The 25,727-nt window shown below is 37.8% G+C and overlaps 1 protein-coding gene across 2 annotated transcripts in view; it reads right to left on the bottom strand.

Moving 5' to 3' along the window:
* The window catches only part of FGD6 (FYVE, RhoGEF and PH domain containing 6), a 110,272-nt gene that overhangs the window by 21,079 nt on the left and 63,466 nt on the right, over positions 1-25,727 (bottom strand). For both annotated transcript variants that reach the window (XM_041738378.1, XM_041738379.1), the window contains exons 6-11: positions 24,431-24,582; positions 21,790-21,946; positions 19,261-19,348; positions 3,537-3,587; positions 363-421; positions 208-279 (exon numbers count right to left, since the gene is read on the bottom strand). In XM_041738378.1, the coding sequence (XP_041594312.1) occupies positions 208-279; positions 363-421; positions 3,537-3,587; positions 19,261-19,348; positions 21,790-21,946; positions 24,431-24,582 (579 nt within the window). The remainder of the gene's footprint in view (positions 1-207; positions 280-362; positions 422-3,536; positions 3,588-19,260; positions 19,349-21,789; positions 21,947-24,430; positions 24,583-25,727) is intronic.

The following is a 25,727-nucleotide window of genomic DNA, read 5'->3' as shown; positions in this document are numbered from 1 at the left end:
ATTCTCCTAATTGAATTGGACTTCTTGTCACAGTGACTTAAATTACAAAAGTTTTGAGTGGATAGAATGAACTGAGTTGATCCAGACTGAGTCAGTGAAGAGTAAAAACAACATATAACTTGTTTTCAGAACTGAAATGCAAAATAGCTATAAAAGTTGTCTAAATGCATTGTACTAAATTTGCCAAAGGCAGCCTAAAACACTTACCCGTCCAGGCTGCACTATTTCATGGTGTCCATTTAAGCTGTACTGAATCTGCATAAGCTTCTGAAAGTTGTCCTACAGAAAGAGAATATATAGCATATGAAGGCCTAGGCCCCCAGGTTCAAAAGTATGCCAGCCACTGAAATCGAGATACTTACTCCTTGCTTCATAGTGTCATTGGCATGGTTGGCTACCTCTATAACGACAGCAAGGGCATCTAAAATGTGCAGGAACAGAAGGGACATCAGTTATTCCAGTGAACTGCAACATTAAACAATTCCTGATGGCAAGATGGCAAATTTGTAGCAGCAACCTCTGGAGGGGCCCAAAGTTAACTGAGGCAGAAATATGGATGATGAGGTCTGATGGGGGCAACAGCAAGGAAAAACAGTACTCATGTAAAAAAATAGCCCAAGAAAGACTCTAAAGAAGACATTATAGGCAATAGGTATCAACAGTATGAATGTTAGGGTTGCTTTGTGCTGAGCTTTGATTATACTGAAGTTTACAAGGACAAGGAGAGGATTTCACCTGGAAGTTAAGAACCATTCCACTATGAACTGCCTTGAGAGAGAAGTACCCTAGGATAGGAAACCAGAACTATGAGAAGTGGCAATCTAGAGGGTCAGGACTCAGCTGCCTCTTGTTAGTCTGATCCCAAGAGGGAGGAAGTGCCACACAGAAGCAAACTAGGCCTTAGAAAATGACATGCATTACTTTGTGAGCTGAGTAATTTAGCTTCGTTTGTGTTTATTCTTTTTATTAACCCCTTGCCTTTAGCAAAGTGTTTCTGAATCCTCCAGTCTTATCATCTTGACTTCATAATTAGATACAAAGGGAAAAGTCTGTACTTTGTCTCCTTTTGGGTTCTTAAGATAGTAATGCTTCTCTAGAGACATGGGTAAAGACAATTTTTGGTTGTCGAAGTGACAGGGAAGGTTCACTGGCCTTTAGCAGGTAGGAACCAGGAATGCTAAACATCATTGCAATTGCAATGAATTAGAAGTTCATACAAAGAAGGTTATCCTCTAGGACAGTAGCATTCCCATTGAGAAAAAATAATATAGTGTTAGAGGGAAGTATATCCCCTGAGGCTGGTGTGGCAGTGGCAGTAATCAGCAAGGAAAGGACTATTAAAAGAAAAATCAATTTCTGGAAAGAGGTTGAGGTTTTTTTTGTTGTTGTTGTTGTTGTTTTTTTGTCTACATACTATAACCCACCAAGAGTTTCTCTTTCTGATATTAACCTGAGAGGTTTCTACATTCTTTAAACAAGTATTATTATCAACATTATCAAGGAAAAGCAGTACTTCCTTATAGATACTCCATGCATGGATCAGAATGTACTGCACCTGACACTTGGCACACCAGATATTCAAAAGATGATCCTGGACACATTCCCTTCTTTCTGGCCCATGTGAATTCCCAGTGGGTGGAGAGAAAAGCTTTAGGATTTAATGAGTGAATGGATAAAATGATAAAGCTGCTGTTATTTGGTGACCAGATCTCCACACTACCTTCTTCCATCCATCCTGCAATTCTACTTTCCCCATGTCATCCCCGTAAGGATCCCTGGGGACTTTGTTCTTCTCACTCTTCTGCCTAACTTCTAGAGGTGTGTTTGCCTCATTTTCTCCCCTCCCTGGGCACTCTTGTCTACAACTGCTCATGACTTTACTGTCACACTTCTGGCCATACTGTACACTTCACTGTTCACCACTTATTCAAACCTATCTCTTTGCTGAAGTGTATAATTTCCTTTAAACAAGCTCCTTCATCTCTGGTCTTTTTTTGTTCTATCTGTAAAATGGGGCTAATAACTCACTTTCCTTAAAGGCAGAAACTCTGAGATAGATGCTGTCTTGAGGCCTATTCACTAAGATCTGCTAAAATGAAGCAGACACTGATCTGGAATGCCCATTCTTCATCTTGTCTACCCTTCATTTCGCATTTCCGGTCCCACTTCTTCCTAAGCAAAGCCCCGCCTCTTCAATCTTCACACTACCCCCCCTTCAAAATGATTCTGCACTGCTCAGTACATCTTGACTTTAAAGCTATGTGTTTTGTTCTTTATCTGATGGGTATTACAACTAGATTACATGTTCACCTAAGAAGCACACTACATCCTCTACTCTAAACTCTGCCTTTAAAAAAAGAAAAAAAAAACCCACTTTTATTCTATTTAAGATTGTATTTATTTATTTGATAGTGCAAGTACACACACACACACACACACACACACACGGGGGAGGTGCAGGGGCAGAGGGTGAGGGAGAAACTCCAGCAGACTCCCTGCTGAATGGGGAGCCCCGTGCTCCATCTCACGACCCAGATGTCATGATCTGAGCCAAAATCAAGAGTTGGAGGCTCAACCGACTAAGCCACCCAAGCACTCTAAAAAAAGCACTTTTAAAAGCAAAACACTCTTCAGGTGCTTTTTTAGAGTGCCTGGGTGGCTCAGTTGGTTAAGCTTCTAACTCTTGGTTTTGTCTTAGGTCATGATCCTGGGGTCGTGGGATCAAGCCCTGAGTTGGGCTCCATGCTCAGCATAGAGTCTGCTTGACCCCTCTCCCTCTGATCCTCCCCCCACTCTATGCTCTCTCTCTCTAAAATAATAATAATAATAATAATGATTTAAAAAACATGAAACACTTGTAAATAGATGTTACAGAAGTAGAAGTAAAATGATTAAGAGATTGAATAAGAATCTCTACAAAATGAGTTAAAAACCTGTTTAGTTTGTACTCTAAAGGTGTAAAGGATGCGCAAGAATTGTGATGAAAACTCACGAAATTAATGAGGTGGACATGTACTTCAGATTAGAGCCAGGGATATACCTATAGCATTTGAAATAAGTGTTTTGGGGATAAATGGAAATACTACTATCCTGAAGAGAATTAATCCCTGTGTGTATATGTGTGTGAGAGAAAGACAGACACACACAGTGGATTAACCTGTGAATATCAGTGAGTCCCTTGCATTGTAATGGAAGTTTTCCTTTAAGTGCTACTAGGAGTGAGGGTTAAAAGGATAATAAAGCAACTGTCTAGCATCAAAGAGTCCCAGAATATGCTATTTTAGACTGTATCCCTCATCTATATAGTTCAATCACTTCATGAACTCATGATTTTAAAGCTGGAAATGATCTTGCAGATCAACTGCTTCAATCCCTGCTTTTCAAAGCAACAGACATCTAGAGAAGGTGAATTTACCACTGGCACAGAGTGACTGAGCATAGAAGGAACCTTCCTCACACCAGATAATGCTGGGTCCCATGACCGGCTACAACATAAGAACTTCTGCAACATATATAATACCATAAAAATTATTTACCTTGAGTGTCTCTGTAATCTCCAGAGTCCTCTAGAAGATTTTTCAAATAATCTAGAAAAGGAAAAGGATTATAATATTTAGTAAAATAAAACACTAAGGAAAAATCACTTCATCTTTCTTATTCAATACTGGTTGGTTAATATATATGTGCTAGTTCAATGTGTGTTAACTTTTTAAAAATGTGAGAGAATAAAGCCCTGAGATGCATCTGAAATCAGGATCCAGGTTCAGAGCTAGAAAGAGCATCAGGGGTCAGTCACACTGGTCATTTTCAAGAGGAATCAGGTTACTGAGCACAGGGTCTCACCGAAGCCACAATCTCTTTGTGGCATAGCCAGGACTAGAATCCAGGTCTCCTGATGCCCAGTTCAGCACTTTTAGTCTAATACACATGAATTGCCTTAATTTCAAATCAGATGTATGTCCAGTACAAAATTCTAAGTATTGATAGACTGAATGCCTAAGGAATTTGTCACTCTAAGAGTTTAACAATGCAGAGGACAGCAGAGGAATATAAAAAATATGTCTAGAGCAGCGGTTCTCAAATGGGGCAAATTTGCCCACCAGGAGACATCTGGAAACATCTGGAGACATTTCTGATTGTCATAACTGGAGAAAAGGGGGTGCTACTGGCATCTAGTGGCTACAGGCCAGGGATGCTGCTAAATATCCTACAAATGCACAGGACAACCCCACAACAAAGAATTCTCTGACCCAAAAGAATTATCTGCAATTGAGAAACTCTGTTCTAGATGAAGATGATCTTCAAATAAGCTATGTGGTATATAGTAGTTTTTATTATACTGAAAAAATTTAAGGCAATAGGTTACTTTTTTAATTTTTTTATTTTTTTTAAAGATTTTATTTATTTATTCATGAGAGACAGAGAGAGAGAGAGAGAGAGAGAGGCAGAGACACAGGCAGAGGAAGAAGCAGGCTCCATGCAGGGAGCCTGACATGGGACTTGATCCCGGGACTCCAGGATCACACCCTGGGCCGAAGGCAGGCACTAAACCACTGAGCCACCCAGGCTGCCCCAATAGGTTATATTTTAGAACTCTTTAACACTAAGGAATGCCATGGGGTCTCAAGGTACTTCATTCTCTGTTGAGAAATGTTGGATGGTTTCCCATTACCTCTCAAAACAAATTCTGAAAAAAAAAAAAAATCCTAAAAAACAAAAAACACACATACACACCCCAAAACAAATTCTGTTCCCTGGAATTTAAATTCCCCCTACTACAGGATCACTATTGACTTCTGTTTTTTTTCTCTTGCTACTACTTACACAGGCCCTTTGAAATAAAAATTAAAAAAAAAAAATTTAAAAAGGGATCCCTGGTGGCGCAGCGGTTTAGCGCCTGCCTTTGGCCCAGGGCGCCATCCTGGAGACCCGGGATCAAATCCCACGTCGGGCTCCCGGTGCATGGAGCCTGCTTCTCCCTCTGCCTGTGTCTCTGCCTCTCTCTCTCTCTCTCTCTCTCTCTCTGTGTGTGTGACTTTCATAAATAAATAAAAATTTAAAAAAAAAAAACCACAGGCCCTTTGTTCTTACCAAAGTCTGATTCTGTGTAATGTGTTAAACAATTCCCATGTGGTCCCTGGCTCTATACTTTTTGTCCCTAATGTTCCCTTCTACTGAATCCTTTTCTTTGTCTCTGCATATAAAAATTCTACTCCTATTTTTCAAGGTTCATCTCAAATTCCTATTCTCTTGCCAAACTTTCCATTTGAAAGAAATATTCTCTCCCTTTGAATAATACATTACACAGTAGTTACTTTATGCCTTCTATCATTTTCTTATTAGACTCAAAGCTCTTTGCGGGCAGGACCCATGTTGCATTCATCTTTCTATTCCTTGAAGCACTTAGCCAGGGCCTTTGCATACAGGGGACAAGAAATGCTTCATATATAAAAATATAAATAATTTTGTTGACAGAATTATGTTTAGGTAAAGGGCAATAAAGGCTGAAACCAATCCTAAGCCAGTGGGAGTTGAGAAAGTAAAAAGAGGAAAGGCATAGGAAGAGACTGAATGCATTTCTATCAGAATCAATCACCACTCAGCAATAGTTATGGAACAGTATAGTTTCATCCCATGGATTTATGAAGTCATGCTCAAAGACACAAAGGGAAACTTGGATGTTAGTGTGAGCTTTTTTTTTTTTTTTTTTTTTAGTGTGAGCTTTTTAAACTCAATAGATGACATACACACAACACACCCAACTGCTGAAACTCTGTATACCTTTGAGACAGTGACCCAAGAACCTATGAGTCTAGACAGGCTCATTGTAAATATCCTGCACTGGCAACAAGCTCTGGTGAGATGCCGCGTGTGACAACAGTAAGCTTCTGCACACACCACAGCATAGGTCTGATCTTACCAGAGACCATCACTTAGCTATTCAGCTCTTCAAGTAATCTGAACACAAGTTGGAGAGTTTGCTACCAGTCAAATAGATAAGAAAACCACAAAAATTAACAAAATACATATATTATACATTAGACTTAGCCTCACCTGGAGATGAAAAATTAACTTAATCTTACTCTGACCCTACCCAGAATGCATTCGATTTATAAGCCATGTTTGGTAAGTCCAAATATTTAACTTTTCTATAAGAGTGAGGAGAGGAGAGGAGAAAAACCCACTCTCCTTCTTACATCTTTTCCATATCCAGGCTGTCTCATGAATCGAAAGTGATGTTCCTTAAAGGTTCTAGTGAGGTGAAGAGGGTGGAAAGGAAAGTAGATTTACCTAAGTATCAGATTCATGGAAGTTCCTACTTTGTCTTCAACTTTTGTTCTTTAATATAGAAGTATACACAAGCAAATGGACACATTTCTCTAAACCAAGAGAGCTCACTGGAAGATGTCTTTATTAGGAAATACTGACCTCAGGATCATGGGGCTGAACCTGATAAGCTTCTGAGTTTCATTTTTTCCCCCCTGAGCTCAGCCTGCCATCCTGAACTTTCATAAAAAGAGTAGAAATACACAAATGGGGACGCCTGAGTGGCTCAGCAGTTGAACCCCTGCCTTTGGCTTAGGGCGTGACCCCAGATTCCTGGGTTCGAGTCCCACATCGGGCTCCTTGCATGGAGCCTGCTTCTCCCTCTGCCTGTGTCCTTGCCTCTCTGTGTGTCTCTCATGAATAAATAAATAAAAATTTAAAAAAAAAAAAGAAATACACAAATGGGCTAAGTGGAAAACCCACCACTAAGATGTTGCAAAATCATGCTTCTAACCACAGAAGTTATGGCCTTAAGTTTACTTTCCTTGTCAATTTAAATTTCAACTTTCAAAATCCAATTTTCTAAAATTGAATTTTCGAAATTCAACTTTCCAGTGAATACATCCTATCCATACATCTATATTTTCAGGGGACCTTGTTGCAGTACATCATTTTGAGAACTTTTACCGTTTCAAAGACAAGACCATGAGCCCTCAGTTAAGAATCACTCAGTGCTTTAACGGCAGAATGAGAAGAATGTGACCGATCAGCCTCTGAGTCAGATGGGAGGAGCACTGAAACCACTAGCTGCCCCAGTGACTGTTATAACCCAGGTGAAACCCAGGAACAGAAACCAGACAGACACGCTTGTGTGAGTCATAGGGAATTCTTACTTGTACCATTTAGAACGGAGTATCCTGCCTGAGTTTCATTAGAAACAATGACAACAGAGTAGTTATTTCAATGTGCCATATTAGACTGATAGTATTCCATGACTTTCCTGCTTTTGCCAAACCAAGCTAGGCATTTTTAAAAACTTTGATAATAAAAATGCTTCAAATGCCGCGTAGGTTACTTATACCAAAGAAAAAAAGTTGATTGCAGTGTGTGTGGGCACCATAAAATGTACTTTCTGGCCACCAGGTGGCATCGTTGATTAATAAAAGTTAATTATCCCTATTAGCACCATTAGAAGCACAAAATTAAGCAAACACTCCATGTACCTCAAGAGATAATACAAGTTAATTTTGTTCTCATATATGAGGCCCAGAGTGAAAGAATAAGGACACAACAAATACCATATCTTGTGAGAGGTCTAAGCCATATTTTATATATATAGATATAGATATAAATATATAGATATATGTATCTATATATAGGCTGCTAGTAACCTTAACACCCTGATTACCTAATCAAAAAATAATCAACTTAAAGCAGAGGTCTAAGCCATATTTTATATATATATAGATAGATATAGATATAGATATATAGATATATAGATATAGGCTGCTAGTAACCTTAACACCCTGATTACCTAATCAAAAAATAATCAACTTAAAGCAGAAAACTGTTCAGAAGTACACTTAACCTTCCTAAAACTGAGTCATCTGTGGAATTCTTGGACATTTTAATTCAATGACACCCCGTCGGATTCCTAGACTGTGTGCTGAGAAAACTGTTCGTGGCATAGCACAGAGGAAATGAAAGTACTGGACAGTAACGTTCCAAAGTCAAGTGTTTTGAATTGGAGGACATGTTTTGCTTTGTATCACCCACATTTCTTCTTTCCTCCTTACATATCTAATGAAATCAGCTACACATCCTGAATTATGGGATCTGAAAATAAGCTGCTTTGCCAAAGCAACTAAGAACTAGTCTGACTTCTGAAACAAAGTGCAGATTATGTTAAATACCACAAAAAAGAGTCAAATGTTAAGTTGAAAGACATACTGCTGCCATCTTCAAGGCAGCTTGGTGAAGTGGTCAAGAGCCCTCAGTGGTAGTGAGAAGACAGATTTTCAATTGTCCAGCTACCTCTAGCTGAGGCATGTGACTTAGCCATGATCTGTAGCATTTATGCATCAGTATCCTCATACATAAAATAAGTTGGGCAGACCAAATTGAAAACCTGTAATGATTATCATTCTAATGTATTATGAAGCATATTTTTTAAAAAAAATTCTAAAATGCATTATAGGAAATTTGGTAAATTAAATAATGGAGAAAACTCCAAAACTGAAACTATGCCATCTCTCTAAGATAACTGTTATTTAAAAGTATTTCCTTCTGTTTTTATAAAATGCTTGGTTTTACTTAATTTAAATTTTAATAATATACAGGATTGTATAACCCAGTTACATTTAACATATTTAGATATTTTTTTCCGTAAGAGTAGTAGAATAATATCCCATGACAGGAATATATTATTCAGTACTTAGGTACTCTATTAGACTTTTAGGTCATTTTAAAGTTACCTTGTTTTGGCTGCTATAAATAGGATGGCCACATACCCTAATTTGCCCATAATGATTCTGCTGTATACCGAATGGGCACATATAGATATGCCCATGCATAACTACAAACAGTACCCTTAGACAAAGGGTACTGTTTCTCTTATGAAAGTTAATGAGCTTGAATAATAACTGTGTAATCGTTTTAATTATAAGTAACAATCAGTATCCCTTGATATATATGTCTTTTCCCATAGTTCAAACTATTTTCTGATCAGTGAGAATGAAGGGTTTTTTTTAAGTACTGATAAATATATCATGAGAAACCTTCCCTAAAGGGATGTACTAATTTAAAATGACATGAGAATATCAATTTCACTAAAATGATTCAATTATGTGTATTGTAGGTTTTTATTGCTGATGTGGTAGGAGGAACTGAAAACTTGTTTTAATTGATATTTATGATTCAGAAGATATTAGATATACCACTGTGTATTTATTATGCATTTTCTGAGTGAACTCTTTGTTCCTAAGTTTAGTCCATATATCTATGGGAGTCTTATTCTTAGCAAGAAAGCAATTTTTTTCATGTTTGCTACTAATATATTTTTCTGATTTATATCTTTTAATTTTGACTGTATTTTAAGCCTTTATGTTTATATTATTTAGAATACTAGAAAGGCATCAGTATTTTCCTTTAGAACTTCTTTATTAAAAAAAAAAAAGTTCTTAATAAAGAACTTCTTTATTTTTCTGGGCTTAGAAAACCATGTCTCCTCCTTTCTCTATCCTTAAGAGTTTTAATAAATAACACATTTCATTTTTTCCTGTTTTTACTATAGTTTACTGCTTTACATTTAGTTTTTAGTTTAATTAAGGCTTTTTTTTTTAAGAGCAGTTTTAAATTTACAGTAAAACTGTGGGGAAGGAACAGTGATTTTCCATATACTTCCTGCTCCCAAATATGCATAGTCTCTCCTATTATCAACATCCTCCATCAGAGGATTTACTACAACTGATAAACCTGTACTGACACATCATTATCCCCCAGTGTCCATCGTCCACTCTTGGTGTTGGACATTCTGTAGGTTTGGACAAATATAAAATGACACACATCCATCATGATAGTATCATACAGAGTATTTTCCCTGCCCTAAAAAGCTTCTGTGTTCTGCCTGTTTATGTTTAATTTTGATTTTTAGTGTATTCACTGACATATGAATCTTAGTTTTTCAAATTTTAACAGGTTATTCAATTAACAATCCTTTTTTTCTACTGTCTTACACTTCCTACTATCATACGTTAGATTCTTATAAACAGGGTGTTTTTAAGTTACTTCCCTATTACAATAACAGAATGATAATTATTATTTTTCAATCAGTAAGTCTATTCTTGCAATGGCATTATGTATTTTTAATTGCTGATGTTTTAGAATGAGTACTGTTTCCCTCCTAGAATATTCTTTAATTATGTACTCTATTTCTTCCTATATACAAAATTATTTTGATGTGTACTGATAAAATCCCAAAATTTCAAGTTAACCTTAATGAGAAGATGGAGCATTGGCAATTTGTCAGAAACTTCATTAATGATTGTACGGCGTCAAGTACCATTTTAGCATAAGTGCTAAACTGAAGGCTTCATGAGGAGAAGGAGCCTAAATTAAATCCTTATATCCCAGCATCTAGAATAAGGACCAGTACATATTCAACAAATGTTTCCTGAATTTATGATGGACTAAAATGATAGTCCATTTAGGGTTACTACTTCTTGCTTCTAATCTCAACTAAGCCGTTGAGAATTGATACTTTAAGGATCAGATTAATTAAAAAATTCTCAGGCCTCTGCTCTCATTCTCCTGCCTCTCAAATATTAATTCAATTCTGGTCTCTGCAGCCCTGGACTGCCTCTTGTACATATGTGTTTGTCTAAGTTAGAAAATGTGACCTTTCTGGGCTCTCAGGCTCACAGATTCATGGCTAGGAAAGTAAGCAATGCCTTTCTGTGAACTAGAAAAGGCTACCTTTCCCGGGCTGATGCAGCTCCTCACCAGGACACATGATGGTGAGCAAACTACAAGCTGAAGCTAGACGTCAGTTTAAGCCCTTACATAGCACATAACCATAGCAGGTGGACTACCCTAGACTTTGGTAAGTCTGGTCCTGAGGGGGTATGTCCAAAGGACTCATGAACCAAACCCAACTCTGGGCTCATCCTAACACAAAACTGTGTAGCAGAATCTCCTCTTGATCCCTTTTTTAGTGGGACAGACTAGCTAGGCACATCCAGGATGCCCTCAGAGGAGTCAAAACCATAGGAAGTCTCCCAACAAAGTAAATATCCATTGTTTGAGACTGCTTTCTGTTGTGGATACATTTTCTGGCCGTTAAGACTGCCAGTTTATCAAATGAGCATCTCAAAAGTATTGAAACGGTGTTGGCACACTCAAGCCCCACTTAAAGCAGTTCTTATCCATATTTGGTTCTTACCACTCGGATTATGAACAAAGAGCAAATTTAGGTTTAGGGAAGTAAGTATATTTTATTTTACTCCCCAAATAATGGCCAAGAGTGAAATAAAGCAAACATAAGCACCAAAGTGAATTCAAAGTTTGACTGAATCTCAGTTTTCTTCAAGTGGAACAGTTCCTGTCAGCCCATAACTCTGACAAACACATAAGAGGAAAATTCTTTAGCAACACAGCTTGCTTTAGCAAGGCAAGTCCCAGCAATAGAGGCATTTGGCTATCTACAGGGAATCTGAGTTAAATATACACTAAGAATTGGAAAAAGAATGGCTTTGTAGTAATGTCTATGGGTACGATTCTGGGGATCTGTAGCCTTGGATGGGTAAAACACACAAAGAAACAAATAATATTTTCACTACCCTTTAAGTGAAATACAGAATTTCCTTCCATTATGAATGTAGGCAACAAACCACAGTATCATCAATGATACCAGTGACTTTATCACCAGAGAAGTCATACATTTTTTTATATCACATTACAGCTGTTGTAGATATCTCAAAATATTGTTTATTGTCACCATTACATCAAAATCACAGTAATTCTTAGATCTGCCACCAGATCTTCTTATTTAATGCATTACTAAAGCAGCACATGTATTAACATGTAACACTTTAAAACTATTTTAATAACTGCATTTCAGGTCAATTGGTTTCCTCTTAGTCTTATGTATTTTACTCTGTAACTTTAAAAAAATTATTCTAAGAGATCCATAGGCTTTATCAGATTGCCATAGGGATCCAGGCACAAAAAAGGTTAAGAACTTTTGTTCTATAGAGAAACTGAGATTACATTTTAAAGCTATAATTTAATAGAACAGGCAGATATGCCTATATCTTAAAGTCTCTCCATAGTACTAAATGTTTATTTCCACAATACTATTTCATGGATATAATTTATTAAGCATCATCTCTCAAAATACCTTGCCCACAACTATAAATAAAAATAAAATGCAACAGGGACGCCTGGGTGGCTCAGTGGTTTGAGTATCTGCCTTCAGCTCAGGGCGTGATCCGTGATCCTGGGAGTCCCAGGATCAAGTTCCACATCGGGCTCCCCTAAGGGAGCCTGCTTCTCCCTCTGCCTATGTGTTTGCCTCTCTGTGTGTCTCTCATGAATAAATAAATAAATAAAATCTTTTAAAAAAATTAATTGCAACAGAGTGAGAGCTGAGCAAATAACAGGAATTCTGAATATCATCACCCTCCCGTGTCACATGGATAGAACTGCCTTACATCAGGGTCTTTGGATTCTTTAGGAATGAAATTCCTTGGCCGGTGCCCGGGAGAGCCCCACCTTTCATCAAATTCTGCCCTAGACAAAGTGTTAGAATGACTTCTGATGTAGACAATTAGTCCTGGGTTATAAAACAAATAGTTGTTAAGCAGAGTTTTGTTTTTCAGTAAGGATTTTTTTTTCATGCATTAATATGATCCTGACCTTTTCTTGAATCTGCTTATTAGTCTGTTCATAACTCAAATTAATAGCTTCAGAACACTGTAACAGATGTTTTTAATATCCCATTTTCTACCGACATGGGAAATCCTGGATTTCTAAAACCTAGAGGGAGTTAATGCCATCCCAGACTAAAGGAAAGATTACCGGAAAAGTAATATAATATGTCGTTAGTCACTTATAACATAAATATTTTGAACAAGATCAAAGAAAACTACCTGATCCAAATTTAATCAAAGTTCAAAGGACTGTTTTTCCCCTAAATATAGAAATGGAAAAGATATTTCAGAGGAATTTTTAAATTATGCTTTTCATTTTATTTTCTCGACATGATCCTCACTGATTCAACTTTTTTCAACACCAGTGTAGTAACTTTTCACAAATAAAGGTTTTTTTTGTTGAAAAAATTTATACTGCCTATAACACAGAGACAAAAAAATCTAAAAGAGTCTATGATAATCATCTCTGGATGGCAGAAGATAAAGAAGGACTTTGTTTTATAATGCTTGTATTTTTTTAATACACACAAAAGATCCCTTCAAAGAAAAAAAGTGGCCTTTAAGAAAAATAAATCCTCAAATATACTCAAACAAGTGAGATCAGTTTGATTTTCAGGACATGAGGAGAGGAAGAGCTTCGTGGAAGGCTGAGTGGTTGGGCATGGCTCTAAAGAGGACTACAGGCTCCATCAGCACAAAGACCACCTTGATGTTTGCCAGTCTATACAGGTGTCCAGCTCATGGTCAGCCCATATAAATAGAGATTAATGAAAGAGACAAGTTGGCCTTGAGGGCAGGTTTCAGGAGAGAATAAGAAAACTACTACAGCTAGAACAAAGGAAAACAAGGTTTGGGAAATTCTGGGTTATAACCTATAACCTTTATATTGTAAATAATAAGGGTTTTCTTCCTCCCTAAATTAAGACTTTATTTTTTTAGAGCAATTTTATGTTCATAGCAGAACTGATAGGAAGGCATAGAGATTTCCCATAAACCCCCTACCCTAGATGTGCACAGCCTAACTCACTATCAATATCCCCCACCAGAGTGCTAGGTTTGTTAGAATGGATGGAACCTACACTGACACATCACAACCCCGTGAAACCCCAGAGTTTACATTAGAGTTTACTCTCAGTGTCGTACATTCTATGGGTTTGGACAAATGACCAGTATATTACATTACGATAGGATAAGTCAGTTTTCATATATATACCTATGCCTCTGTTCCCAGTTGCCAGCACAGAGCTCCTAAAACCCTTGTAATTTTTTAAGTGATAAGGGCATTAGGGAGCATCTTTTGTTCTAATGTTTGGCCTTTGACCCTAATTCTGACAGAACTCCTAAATCTCTTGGAACTTTTTAGGTGATAGGTATGCCTTTTGTTCTAATGTGGTGACTCTGGGTGGGTTCCTGAATAGCTCCTAGATAAGGGCTGGTTCCCAGAAAGATCAAGCCATGATTATAAACTTTGGAACTTTTAGTCTCCATTCTCCATCCTACAGGAAAGGGAGAGAGGGCTAAAGAAGAGTTAATAATGGATCATGACCACATGATGAAGCATCCATAAAAGTCTCCAAGTACAGGGTTTAGAGCTTCTAGTCACTGAGCACTTGGAGGTGCTGGGAGAGTGTGCCTGGAGACGGCATGGAAACTCCAAGATCCTTTCCACATAGCTTGCTCTATGCTTCTCTTCCATCTAGATTTTCACCTGTATCTTTCATCCTATCTTTTTGTGATAAATGAGCAAATGAAAATAAGTGGTTGATCAGAAATACAGGTGAGAGCTTGGGACTTGCGAATGGCATGTGAAGTTTGCAGAGGGACAGTCTTATGGGACTGAGCCCTTACTCTGTAGAATTGGACACTATTGCCAGGTAGATAATGTCAGAATTGAATCAACGTATAGGACACTTAGTTCGTGTCAAAGAGAACTGCCTGGTTTAGGACAAAACCACACATCTGGTGCCAGTATTGTGAGTGTGATGGTGGCATGTGAATAAAGGGGAGACACAGGAGGAGTGTGTTTTTCTTTTTGGTGTCCCTGAAAAGAGATTGTGATAATGTGCCAGGCTACCTGGAGGTGGTGGCAGTGATAAGAGGTAGCACGACCAGAAGGAAGATACTGCCACAATTTGGCATGAGTTTAGAAAGGCCTGGTCTAGAACATAACAAGGGAAATGGAAAGAGCAGGAAGCAGAGGCAGAGGAAAACTGATCGGCAGATACTACAACAGAGGAAAAAAGGAGAAAAGGGAAGCATTTCAGAGTCCTTCCCACAATTTTGTGCTTGGATAACTGGAAGAGTATTTTTAACTCTTAACAATTTATTGGCCCATTCAGCCATCAAACATTCAGGGGATTCTCAACCTTATGAAAAGGAACATTTAATTCCCTAAGCCTTTCAGCTCCTTAACAGTCCCTGTTATATACCAGAATCTAGGCCAGACCCAGGGTTAGGATAATAAAGACGGTCTCAACACTGAAGAGATGAAGATAAAAATAAGCAGAGATAAAGAATTAATGCTGTTCCTACAATGGCACCTGTTTCCTTCCTTCACTTCCTCACTGTGGCCTCGAGACTCTCATGCTCCTAACTCGAAATAGGTTGTGGGCCCCATGCAGATTTCAAGATCTGGCTAGATCCATTTGCCTTGAGTGCTAATATAAAGGTAAAATTTACAAGTTTTTCCACTTAAATTAAGGAAATCATTTACTTTATTTTACCTTTTAAAAAAAAAAATCTAATCTTAAGCATTCATTATACAACACAGCATTTTCCTTAATCCTATTTTGGGTTGAGCTTAAAAAAATACTCCCTGGAATTTAGTTGGAAGTGTTTTTACTGTGAAGAATGAAGACAAAGCCCAAGTAGAATATCCAGGTGAAATCCAAATTATGTCCAGGAAGAAAATATTGCAAGACAATAGGATGGTTGTCGACTAGTAGGGGCAGGTTGCTGTATCTGGGGATTTCCATTTACCTTTCCCTAAAAGGATTCCAAAAGAAACTAGCCTACCTTATCTGTACTTCATCACTACATTTTTCAATCTTTCCCTCTTAAGAAGCCAAGGTAGGCACAAATAAATCTACACTGAATCAGGCAGGGATCTTTCTCCTTGTCTGCCTGAAACTTATTAATAAATCAAAGTTGTCAAAAGTTGTCCCAAATAGTCTCATTGTTCCTCTCTGTTCCTATATATTCTGTGCACTTGAAATTACTCCAAATTCTAAAATGAAAAGTTAAAAAAGAAAGAAAATGAAAAAAAAAAAAAAAGTATTTACCTAAGGTGATTCACAGGATTAAAACACTGAGCTTGTTTATCCAAAGATGAGGACCCAGTTAACTAACACGTTTGAACAGATGCAAACTTAAAGACTTAAAATCCAACTTCTGAAAATTTAAGTGCATAGACAAGGAGCACTTTGATAGCAACCACAGAAATAGCTTTCAAAGTAGGGAGAAATCAGAACATCATGAAAACGAGTACTGGAAAGTCAGAATTTTAAATAAAATATAAAACAAACTGTAGTATCACAACCTCCATAGGTCCTTAGGATTATATGACCATATGTACACTTCAACCAATACCATTTGTGTAGTCTTGGGAAGGTCATTTCAACCTCTCTGAACAGGTCTTCCCTTTAGAAGAAGACATCACCTCTGAAATTCTCTACCTCAATGTTGTCCTTTAGGCTAAAGATGTTTTGGTTAACAGGATGTTTTAAACTAAGCTTAAAAACAGCCAATTTATTTCCTGGATGGCTTCCAAGGTAACCAACTGACCTAGATAAGTTGGAGTGCACTAAATTATTGGTAAAAGACTCACGCCTTGACCTCACGGAGTTTATAATCAAATTAAGGAACCACTATTCAAATTAGAAAAAATTAGCAAATTCACAAGGCACTGAATACAGCAGTGCCCCCTTATTCACAGTTTCACTTTCTATGGTTTCAGTTACACAAAGTCAACTGCTTTGAGAATAGAGGCAGATTTTCCTAACATGTGATAGAAGGTCGATGGCAGCCTAAGGATACTTAGTGCCTAATGTCACTCACCTCCCTTCATATCATCACACGCATAACTATAGTACAATAAGATATTTAGAGAGAGAAAGAGAGAGCACATTCACTTAACTTTTGTCACAGTTTATGGTTGTAATGATTTTATTTGATTATTATTGCTATTAATCTCTTACTGTGACTAATTTATAAATTAAACTTTATAATAGGTACGTAGCTAGAGGAAAAGCAAGAGTATGCATAGCGTGTGATACCATCCACGGTTTCAGGTATCTACTGGAGGTCTTGGGACATATCCCCACTGAGTAAGGAAGGAATACTGTACATATTTGCTAGGACACAGGACACTAATATTAAGGGTCAGGGAGGACTGTACTAATCAGAGATGGCCTCAAAAGCAAGGGGGGATTTAAGGTCAGGCTTAGAGGAAAGGAAGAATTTGAATCAATGGATGAAAAGGCATAGGATGAAGAATATGAGGTCTATGTTGTTTCTTTGCAAAGTTTATGTTCTTTCTTAAACTTTAGTCCTGATTTTGTGACCTTGAACAATCCATTCATCACTATTACTCTTCAGCAAATCCACGATTACTGAGGGTCTACCATATATAAATAAATAATGGAGACTTACCAACTTAAAGAAGGGATGGCAGGCTTTAAGATTAGAGAAAGAGGCAGCTCAAAACCAAAACAACCCCAAGCTTATATTATGCTGCTAGCATAAAACAAAATAAAATCTGTTCTCTTAAAAAAGAATTCTTAAAAATTGCTTTTGCTATTTCATTTCTTAGTTAAAACCAAATGCTGCATGAATCCTAAACTAAATGTATGTGTAGCTTTTTTTACTTTGATCTGTCATAGTGTGTGTGTGTGGGGGGGGAATTTTTACATTAAAACTTGAGAGTCCTGCTCCATTCTTCTCTCATTTGAAACCACAGTAGTTCTTCTGCCACTAAAAACAGTATTTCATTCCACAGCTGTAGAAAGAGCCTAAGCCATTTGATAGCTTCATTTATGATACAGCATTGAACTTATCTAGCAAAAACACAGCACATGCATCTGTACTTCCTTTTGTTCTGTGTATTCTAAATCTCTGCCAAAAGTAAAGGAAAGAAAGTACAAATGGACAGGATATCCTCAAATTATTTGGTTTGCCTTATGTCATTCCAGAAAAAATCTAGTGCCTGATTCACAGTTAGAAATTCAAAGTAAACACTTGAAACACCTAGGGTAGCCAGGTCCTGATGCTGAAGGGGGTATTCCTCAACAGCACTTTGTTTTTTAAAAGGCAACCCTGGAAGGCTTTGCCTAAAGGACTATCAGGAAATCCTGGTTTTCCAGGATTCGCCTACTCTATCCAACATAGTTCTTGGCTTACGAGAAAGGATTAAGGAAAGGAGAATGCACACCACTTTTTAAGAATACCAGTAGGAACCAAGTACCTTAAAATCTATCCACATAAAATTACTGCAGATGGAATTTACAATTGTGGTGGCCTTTTTTTTTTTTTTTTAATTTCATGAGAGACATAGAGAGGCAGAGACACAGGCAGAGGGAGAAGTAGGCTCTTTGCGGGGAGCTCAATGCAGAACTCGATCTCAGTATCCTGGGATCACAACCTGAGCTGAAGGTAGATGCTCAACCACTGAGCCACCCAGGTGCCCCTAGTTGTGGTGGCATTTTGATATTCTTATCCATTTTGACACAATTCTTAATGTACATGACATAGGTATATTAATTCGCTGTATATCCACTGTATTTCAGCAAATACTCCAGAGGACCTAGTAGCATGTATCAGATACTAGACTTGGTGTGAGACTATACCAGCTTTTCTGTGATGACAAACTACTTATCTTTATAGGCCTGTGATTACATCTATGTAAATAATATTCTGATATATGCACAGCTATCGTGAAGACTTGGGAGAGCCAATGAATATACAGCCCTGAGAGCAGTATGTGCCTTCACTCAAATCATAGGCTCCACCCTTCTTCTTTTTGTTTTTTTCACTATTATAGTATCCTGTAATGCTGTAATCTTGAAGTTTACAGTCTAGTAGAAGATACAGGCAATGAACATGATAACAACATAATAATAATGATGATGATAAGGGTATTACTACTATTAATAGCAGCTGATATTAATTTAGAACTTACTATGACCAAAGCCCTTATACCATCTGAGGTAAGTGAGGGCAAGAGTAGTTGCTATACAGATATGTAGGAGTGACTCCCTTAAACTCATTCTTGAGTGGTTGGGAAAGGACATTCTTGGGATTAATAATATTAATCAGGTAAAACAGTGCAGGGATGTGGGGTTGGGATGGTATGATGTACATGTATGAATGCCCAGAGCAGAGAATGCACGGGGGGATGATCAAAGAACAAGAGAAGTTCAGTTCTGGCGATATATTATGTGAGGTTATAATCAATAAATCTATAAATCAGGTAAAGGGGTTACTGGAGTGTTAGAAAGAAAGCTGTTCTTAGAAGAGGGAGAGTTTCATAAAAGCAGCATTGGTTGGTTGGCAAACCGCCAAAGCCCACCTGTCAGCAGCAGTCGGTACTGGGGGATCCTCTGAACTGGCTTTAGCAGGTAGTGCTTGAGGGCCAGATTAGCACAGCGTGGGCTCATCTGAAACGAAATGGTATCCAAAATAAACACAAGCCTTCACTTTAAGAAGCAAAAGATCCAGATTCAAGCGCCCAGGAAGCCAAACTTTAGAAAGCCAACAACTCTGGAAGGAGACTCATGGAGAAGCTCTCTTTATTTAAGGCACAGCTTCTACGTTGAGAGTGAAACCACAGCCAACTCACCACTTAGCCCACCCTCTCCCACAGGTAGGTCTCTAAAGTCATGGGCTCACTGGAAAAATTTGTTCACAACCCTCTCACAGACAAGGGTGGCTGCAGCCTGTGCTCTAGGTCAATTAGAGCCCACCATACCCAGCAGCTGCCACTTAGGAAAGTATCTGCCAATGTATTCGCAAGGTCAAACAAACCCTAGAGAACTGCATGGCCCTAAAGATAAGGTAGAAGAAATAAAGCTACTGGGAACTAGATTCAAATAATAAGCAGGGCCTAAGGTCAGTATACTCACGATAACTGGGGAGCACTGCAGAAATTAAAGATAACCCGAAAAGCAGTCTTGCTAAGCATACCTTTTCTTTTCTTTTCTTAAAAGATTTTTTTTATTCATTCCTGAGGGACACAGAGAGAGAGGCAGAGACACAGGCAGAGGGAGAAGCAAGCTCCCTGCAAGGGAGCCTGACGTGGGACTCGATCCCGGGACCCCAGGATCACGCCCAGGGCTGAAGGCAGGTGCCAAACCGCTGAGCCACCAGGGATCCCCAAGCATACCTTTTCTAATAAGCCTGATGGACGTCTTTCTCAGATGAATGGCTATAAAAGACAACTTCCAAATCAGTGTATATATAAATGTTTGACTCCAGAGCCACTCTGACTTGACCAAAAAAGGCATTTGATTCTGCCTTTAAAGCTCTTTTCCTTAGTATGTACAACAGACACTTCTAACCAATCCTGGGCCTTGCAGCCATTCTCCAAAACAGGGAATTTACTGTGAGATGGCATCAAATGGCTGAGTGAAAATATCCCTGCATCCTAAGATGTCCTGCACTTCTTCCACAGCTCAGGTGGGTGGGGAAGGGTTTCTTTAGATTTGCTCCGATCATTTCATCTCTTTCTAAATATGCACCTCTAGGGTCTGGTACACAGAATAATTTTTAAAATTATAATGATACTGCATTTAAGAAAGCATCTACCATGCAAGCATCATTAACCAAGACAGCTAATTTTCCTGTCTTATTTCTTTTTTTTTGCTGCCAAGGCAACAAAACAATTCACTGGACACTGATGAAAACCTGGGTCAATTATCAGTTGCCATAGCTATATAAATCACATTTCCTTTCTTAACATCAGGAAGACATCAGAGGAGAGGAAAAGAAAAAAAAAGGAAAAAAGACAACAAATTATTTCAAGTTTAATTATGTGTTTCATTTACAAATAAGAAATCAGAAATATTACTTGCACAACTTTTCTAAATTTGCATGACTAGAACTCACTGATGTTTTTTAGTTTCAAAAAAGAGAAATATATATTAAAACACATAATAATTCACATTTTATCCAAGATTGGGGGAAGGCCTTAAATAAAATTTTAGTTAAAACTAATTTTCAAGAGATGTATTATATCATTTATCTCTAATCAAATCCGGCTGTACTCTCATAGCTTGAGTCAAAACACAGTGCTTTGGTTATAAACATGTCATTTTTCTTAACTTTGACACTGAACCTGTGTTATTTATCTAAAGAGAAACAAATTATATTTCCCATCCTTCACTGCAGATCAGTTGTTAGAACAATAAAAGGAAAAAATGAGTTAAAAATAAGAAATGTTCCTAGAGTAGTCAAATTCAGAGACAGAAGGTAGAATGATGGTCACCATGCTAGGAAGGGGAGACTAGGGAATTGTTTTAGGCATAGTTTCAGTGTTGCAATGTAAGATAAAAAGAGTACTAGAGATTGGTTGCAAACAATGTGAATGTACTTAATGCTATGAACTATACACTTAAAAATGGCTAAGATGATTAAGTTTTATTTTATGTGTACTTCCCAACAACAACAACAACAACAACAACAAAGGAGACCCATCAAAATATTCTAGCATGCAATAAGAGATTTTCTAAATTAAATCTTGTACAGTGGGCAGCCCGGGTGGCTCATCGGTTTAGCGCCACCTTCAGTTTCGGGACTGATCCTGCAGACCCGGGATGGAGTCCCATATCAGGTTCCCTGCCCGGAGCCTGCTTCTTCCTCTGCCTGTGTCTCTGCCTCTCTCTCTCTGTCTGTGTCTCTCATGAATAAATAAATAAAATCTTTAAAAAATAAAAAATAAATCTTGTACACACGTTCTCACCTTTTAATTTGTTCAATCCCCTCTTTGACTTTGAAGGGTTTGTATTTTAATACCTTTTGTTTTCAATGACTGCAAATTATTAGAGCTTTAAAAACAACAAAAAATGTAAAAGGGGTTCAATATTATATGGTAGCAAAATACCTCAAAATCTCTAACGACAGCAGCAAAAGCTGGGTTCTTCTTGCACTGCTCATCCAGCAAAGCTATATTTTTATCAAATTCTTTGATGTATGTGGAATACATTTTTAGATATGGTCCCTTCTTTACAAAGATATCAGCAATTCTATGTTGTTCAGTCCTAAGATAGAGAAGAGATAGACAAAAACATAAAGAGTCATTAATGTATCTAAAACATCCAACGAAGACCAGAGTCCCAAGTCTAAGCCATTAGCTCTTCCTCTTTTCTCTTCTTGTATGACATCTCCTATCCCCAAATGCCTACTTTCCACTATTCCCATGGTCACCATCACATCTTGCCTAGATTTTCCCAGCCCTCTGACTTTCCCTGCTTCTACTGTCTCATCCTTCTGCACAGCCTTGGAGTCTAAAAACATGCATTACATCAATGTGACTTTCGATGGCTTCCCATGAGCAGGAAAACCAACAACCCCTTACCTTGGCTTACAAAGCCCCATTGGTCCTGCTGCTACCTACTTTTCTGACCTGTGTCACGCTTCTCTCCTTTCTCAGTACTCTCCAACCACACTAGCCTTCTTTATATTACTTTGACATAGAGTCATTCCCACTTTGCAAACTTTTACTAACAGCTCTGCATGCCTGGAAATATGGAACCCTGGCCAGCTTCTCCTTTACGTTCAGATGTCACTTTAAAGTGCTTCGCCTCTTCAAAGGGCCTTCCTTAGCCACCCAATCTTCACTTGCCTGTGCATCATCTTATTTTACATCTTTCCAGATCAGAAATTGCTTTCATCTAATGCTTCTTGTCTATTTTTCTGGTTCTCCCCTCACTAAAATGAGAGCAAGAGCCTTATCTGTTTTGTGCAATGTGATATTCCTGCCATGCTTAGAGCCCTCACGAGTATACCATAGAAAACTCAAAACCTTGCTGAATGCAGAAGTATCTCAAAAGTTACTAAAAGCCAATGTAAAAATTAGTGTTATTTTAGAAAGCATACAAACCAAAAAGTATGCCTTAACCTGAAGGCCCCTGAGAGAAAAAGATTTTATTTAATAAGTATCTTATCCAAGGATTAGAAGAGTTTTATGTCAGTAATAAGTGCAGCTTTTCCCATAATTATCGTTTTAGCTGTCCCTTTAATCAATTTAGTCTGTTTCTTATGAATGCTTAATACTTTAACGCAGAACATCTATCAGTCTAAACTCGAGAAAACTTTTAGCACAAGCAAAAAATATATTTAAGCCACTTTTACCATCTACTTGCATAAATATGTATATCTTTTAAAGGCAATTAAAAAAACAAAGCTAATTGAGTAATTTTAAAGATAATTATAAGAAGAATGACAGACTGTGTATGAGAAAACTGTGTTTTGTTTTGTTTTTTAAGATTTTATTTATTTACTCAAGAGAGGCACAGAGAGAGCAGAGAGAGAGAGGCAGAGACATAGGCAAAGGGAGGAGAAGCAGGCTCCATACAAGGAGTCTTATGTGGGATTCAATCCCAGGACTCCGAAATCACACCCTGAGCCAAAGGCATACACTCAACCACTGAGCCACACAGGCATCCCAGGAAAACTCTTTTGTAATCACATTTTATTTCTAGTATGACTTTTAAAAATACCTCTTAGTCATCCTCAGTCCTTAACTCTGTGTTATTTTACACTTAGGCTGCATCTAAGAATTAATCACTTATCTAACACATTTTCCCAGCATGCAGAGAGGCATGATATTTCCAAATCAGGCAAGAGGTATTTTTCTGGAAAAGAAAACTTACAAGGAAATTTTGATCATGAAAGTATGTGATGCTATTTTGTAATTCTAACCATTTGGGGTTCCCCAGGGACAATAAATCTGATCCCCCTAGAACGAATTTCCTACATGTTTCCAAAAATGTTACTGAAGTTTCTGCTTACTTTCTACAACCCACTGAAGTAGTTAACCTTTTTGGTATTCTTTTCCAGTTTGGAAATCTATAGCCTACAATGGTATCATACACATGTAAATTTTCTAAACCAAACAAACCCATTATATCTCAGAGAATGGCCTGTTTTCTAAAATATAAAGAAAGATTCATGAAACTTCCGAAAAGATAATAAAGCATTTAAAGACATTTTGATGTGAATATGTCAAGTAAACTCCTTCAATCTCAAAAAGTTAAATTGGCTGAATATGAACCCTTTTGCTTTTGGGCAATATTACCAAAGAATTTAAACAAGTCTAAAATTGAGCTCAGTGCATCAAGGTTGTGAATTTCGGCCATCTAAAATGACCAATCTTGGGGCACCTGGGTGGCTCAGAAAGTGTCTGCCTTTGGCTCAGGTCATGATCTTGAGGTCTTGGGATGGCCTGTTGGGCTCCCTGATCTGCAGGGAGTCTGCTTCTCCCTTTGCACACCTTTCCCCCATCCTGCTCATATGCGAGCTCTCTCTCTTTTTCTCTCTCACACACACTTGCCCTCTCTCAAATAAATAAAAGCTTTAAGAAAATAAAATAAAAATAAAATGACCAATCTACAGGTAACTGCCAAGAAGATTCAATCCATTGAAACAACTCAATTAAGGAACACCACCTCTCTGTCACAAGCAGGGCCCCTATGGCTTCATCTGAAATTGGACTTTGGGAAAGCCGCTCAGTCCATTTTTACCAGTTTGACATTCTTTCCTCCAGTTCCTTCAGGAGATCCCGGTTAAGCTCATACAGCTGAGGCAAGTAGTACAGAATCTGATTTAGGATCCGGTCCTCAATAACTGGTTTCCCAAGTTGCCTGGAAGCATGAGCCACTGCGTCTCGGAAATCCTATTACAGTTCAGAGAAGGAAAAATAACATACATAGACATATATTTTGATATAAAGCTTTCCCCCCTAGTGATTCTCTCCTCTAAAACAATATAAATCACAAACTGTACTTTCTATGTAGAATTACAAATTCAAAGTGCCCACTTCCTTCTATCCTACTTAGTTGGACAGAAAAAAATCCAACACAACCAAGTACCTATGGTAGAAATTTGGTTTTAAAACAGTCTGTATGACATTTCTCTTAAATCTTTTGGTTTGATCTCCAAACTTAGTAATTATATTAAAGGGTATCTGGAAATTATACTGCAACTCTAAGTAGCCTTTAAACTTATTCCAATAATGCTATACGAACAAAAATCATTTATTTTAGAAGTCCCTAAGAGATCTCAATTTTTTTCTGGAAAGTCCCTTTGCTCACTTTCAGTAATGATTTCCCAACAACAAGAGCATTCTAGGTAAGGCATGTGGAGGAGACTGGCACATTCTTGATGATCAGAGAATACTGGATCCAGTATTATTGTGCTTCCTTGGGCTAGCCTCATTTTCCTCATCTGTTAAGTGGATTATGAGACGTTCATATTCCACATCATCAGATAACACACTTAAAGCGTTTGACAATGTGTCTGGCACACAGAATCCATCAAATATTTTCACTGGGGACCTTAAAACTCCCTCTCCAAGTGACCTCTCAATAAATTCACTGGGATTTATACTTTACACAAAATAAAAATTTTTTTCCATCAACTTTTCCCTAGAAAATGATTTATATACCATGTTTTACGACAAGTCCACACCATCCCACCCTGTCACCCCAGAGGATTTGGAAAGGATGGTGGTGTCTGAGATCCTGTTTGTCTGGTTTCACCCTATCTTGAGGCCACCCTCAGGGAATAAGTAAAACAATAGTGGAATCTGTTCCACAGTCCTAAGGACTCAAAAATAGAGACTGTTCCTTCTTAGAAACAGCAGGTTTAATTAAAACCTTAAAGCAAAGTTGGGTCAAAAAGACTATTTACTAGGCTTCATTTTCCTCAATCTTTATTTCTAACTACTTTCCCTTCAGGGATTCACTGGGCAAATCAAATAGACCAAACAAAACAAAACAAAACAAAACAAAGCAAAACAAAAAACTGGTTTCTCCTCTG

Source organism: Vulpes lagopus, chromosome 23 (assembly GCF_018345385.1).
Source record: "Vulpes lagopus strain Blue_001 chromosome 23, ASM1834538v1, whole genome shotgun sequence".
Taxonomy (NCBI): Eukaryota; Metazoa; Chordata; class Mammalia; order Carnivora; family Canidae; genus Vulpes; species Vulpes lagopus.
Note: the sequence above shows the minus strand (reverse complement) of the source record. Positions and strands in the feature narration are given on the sequence as shown.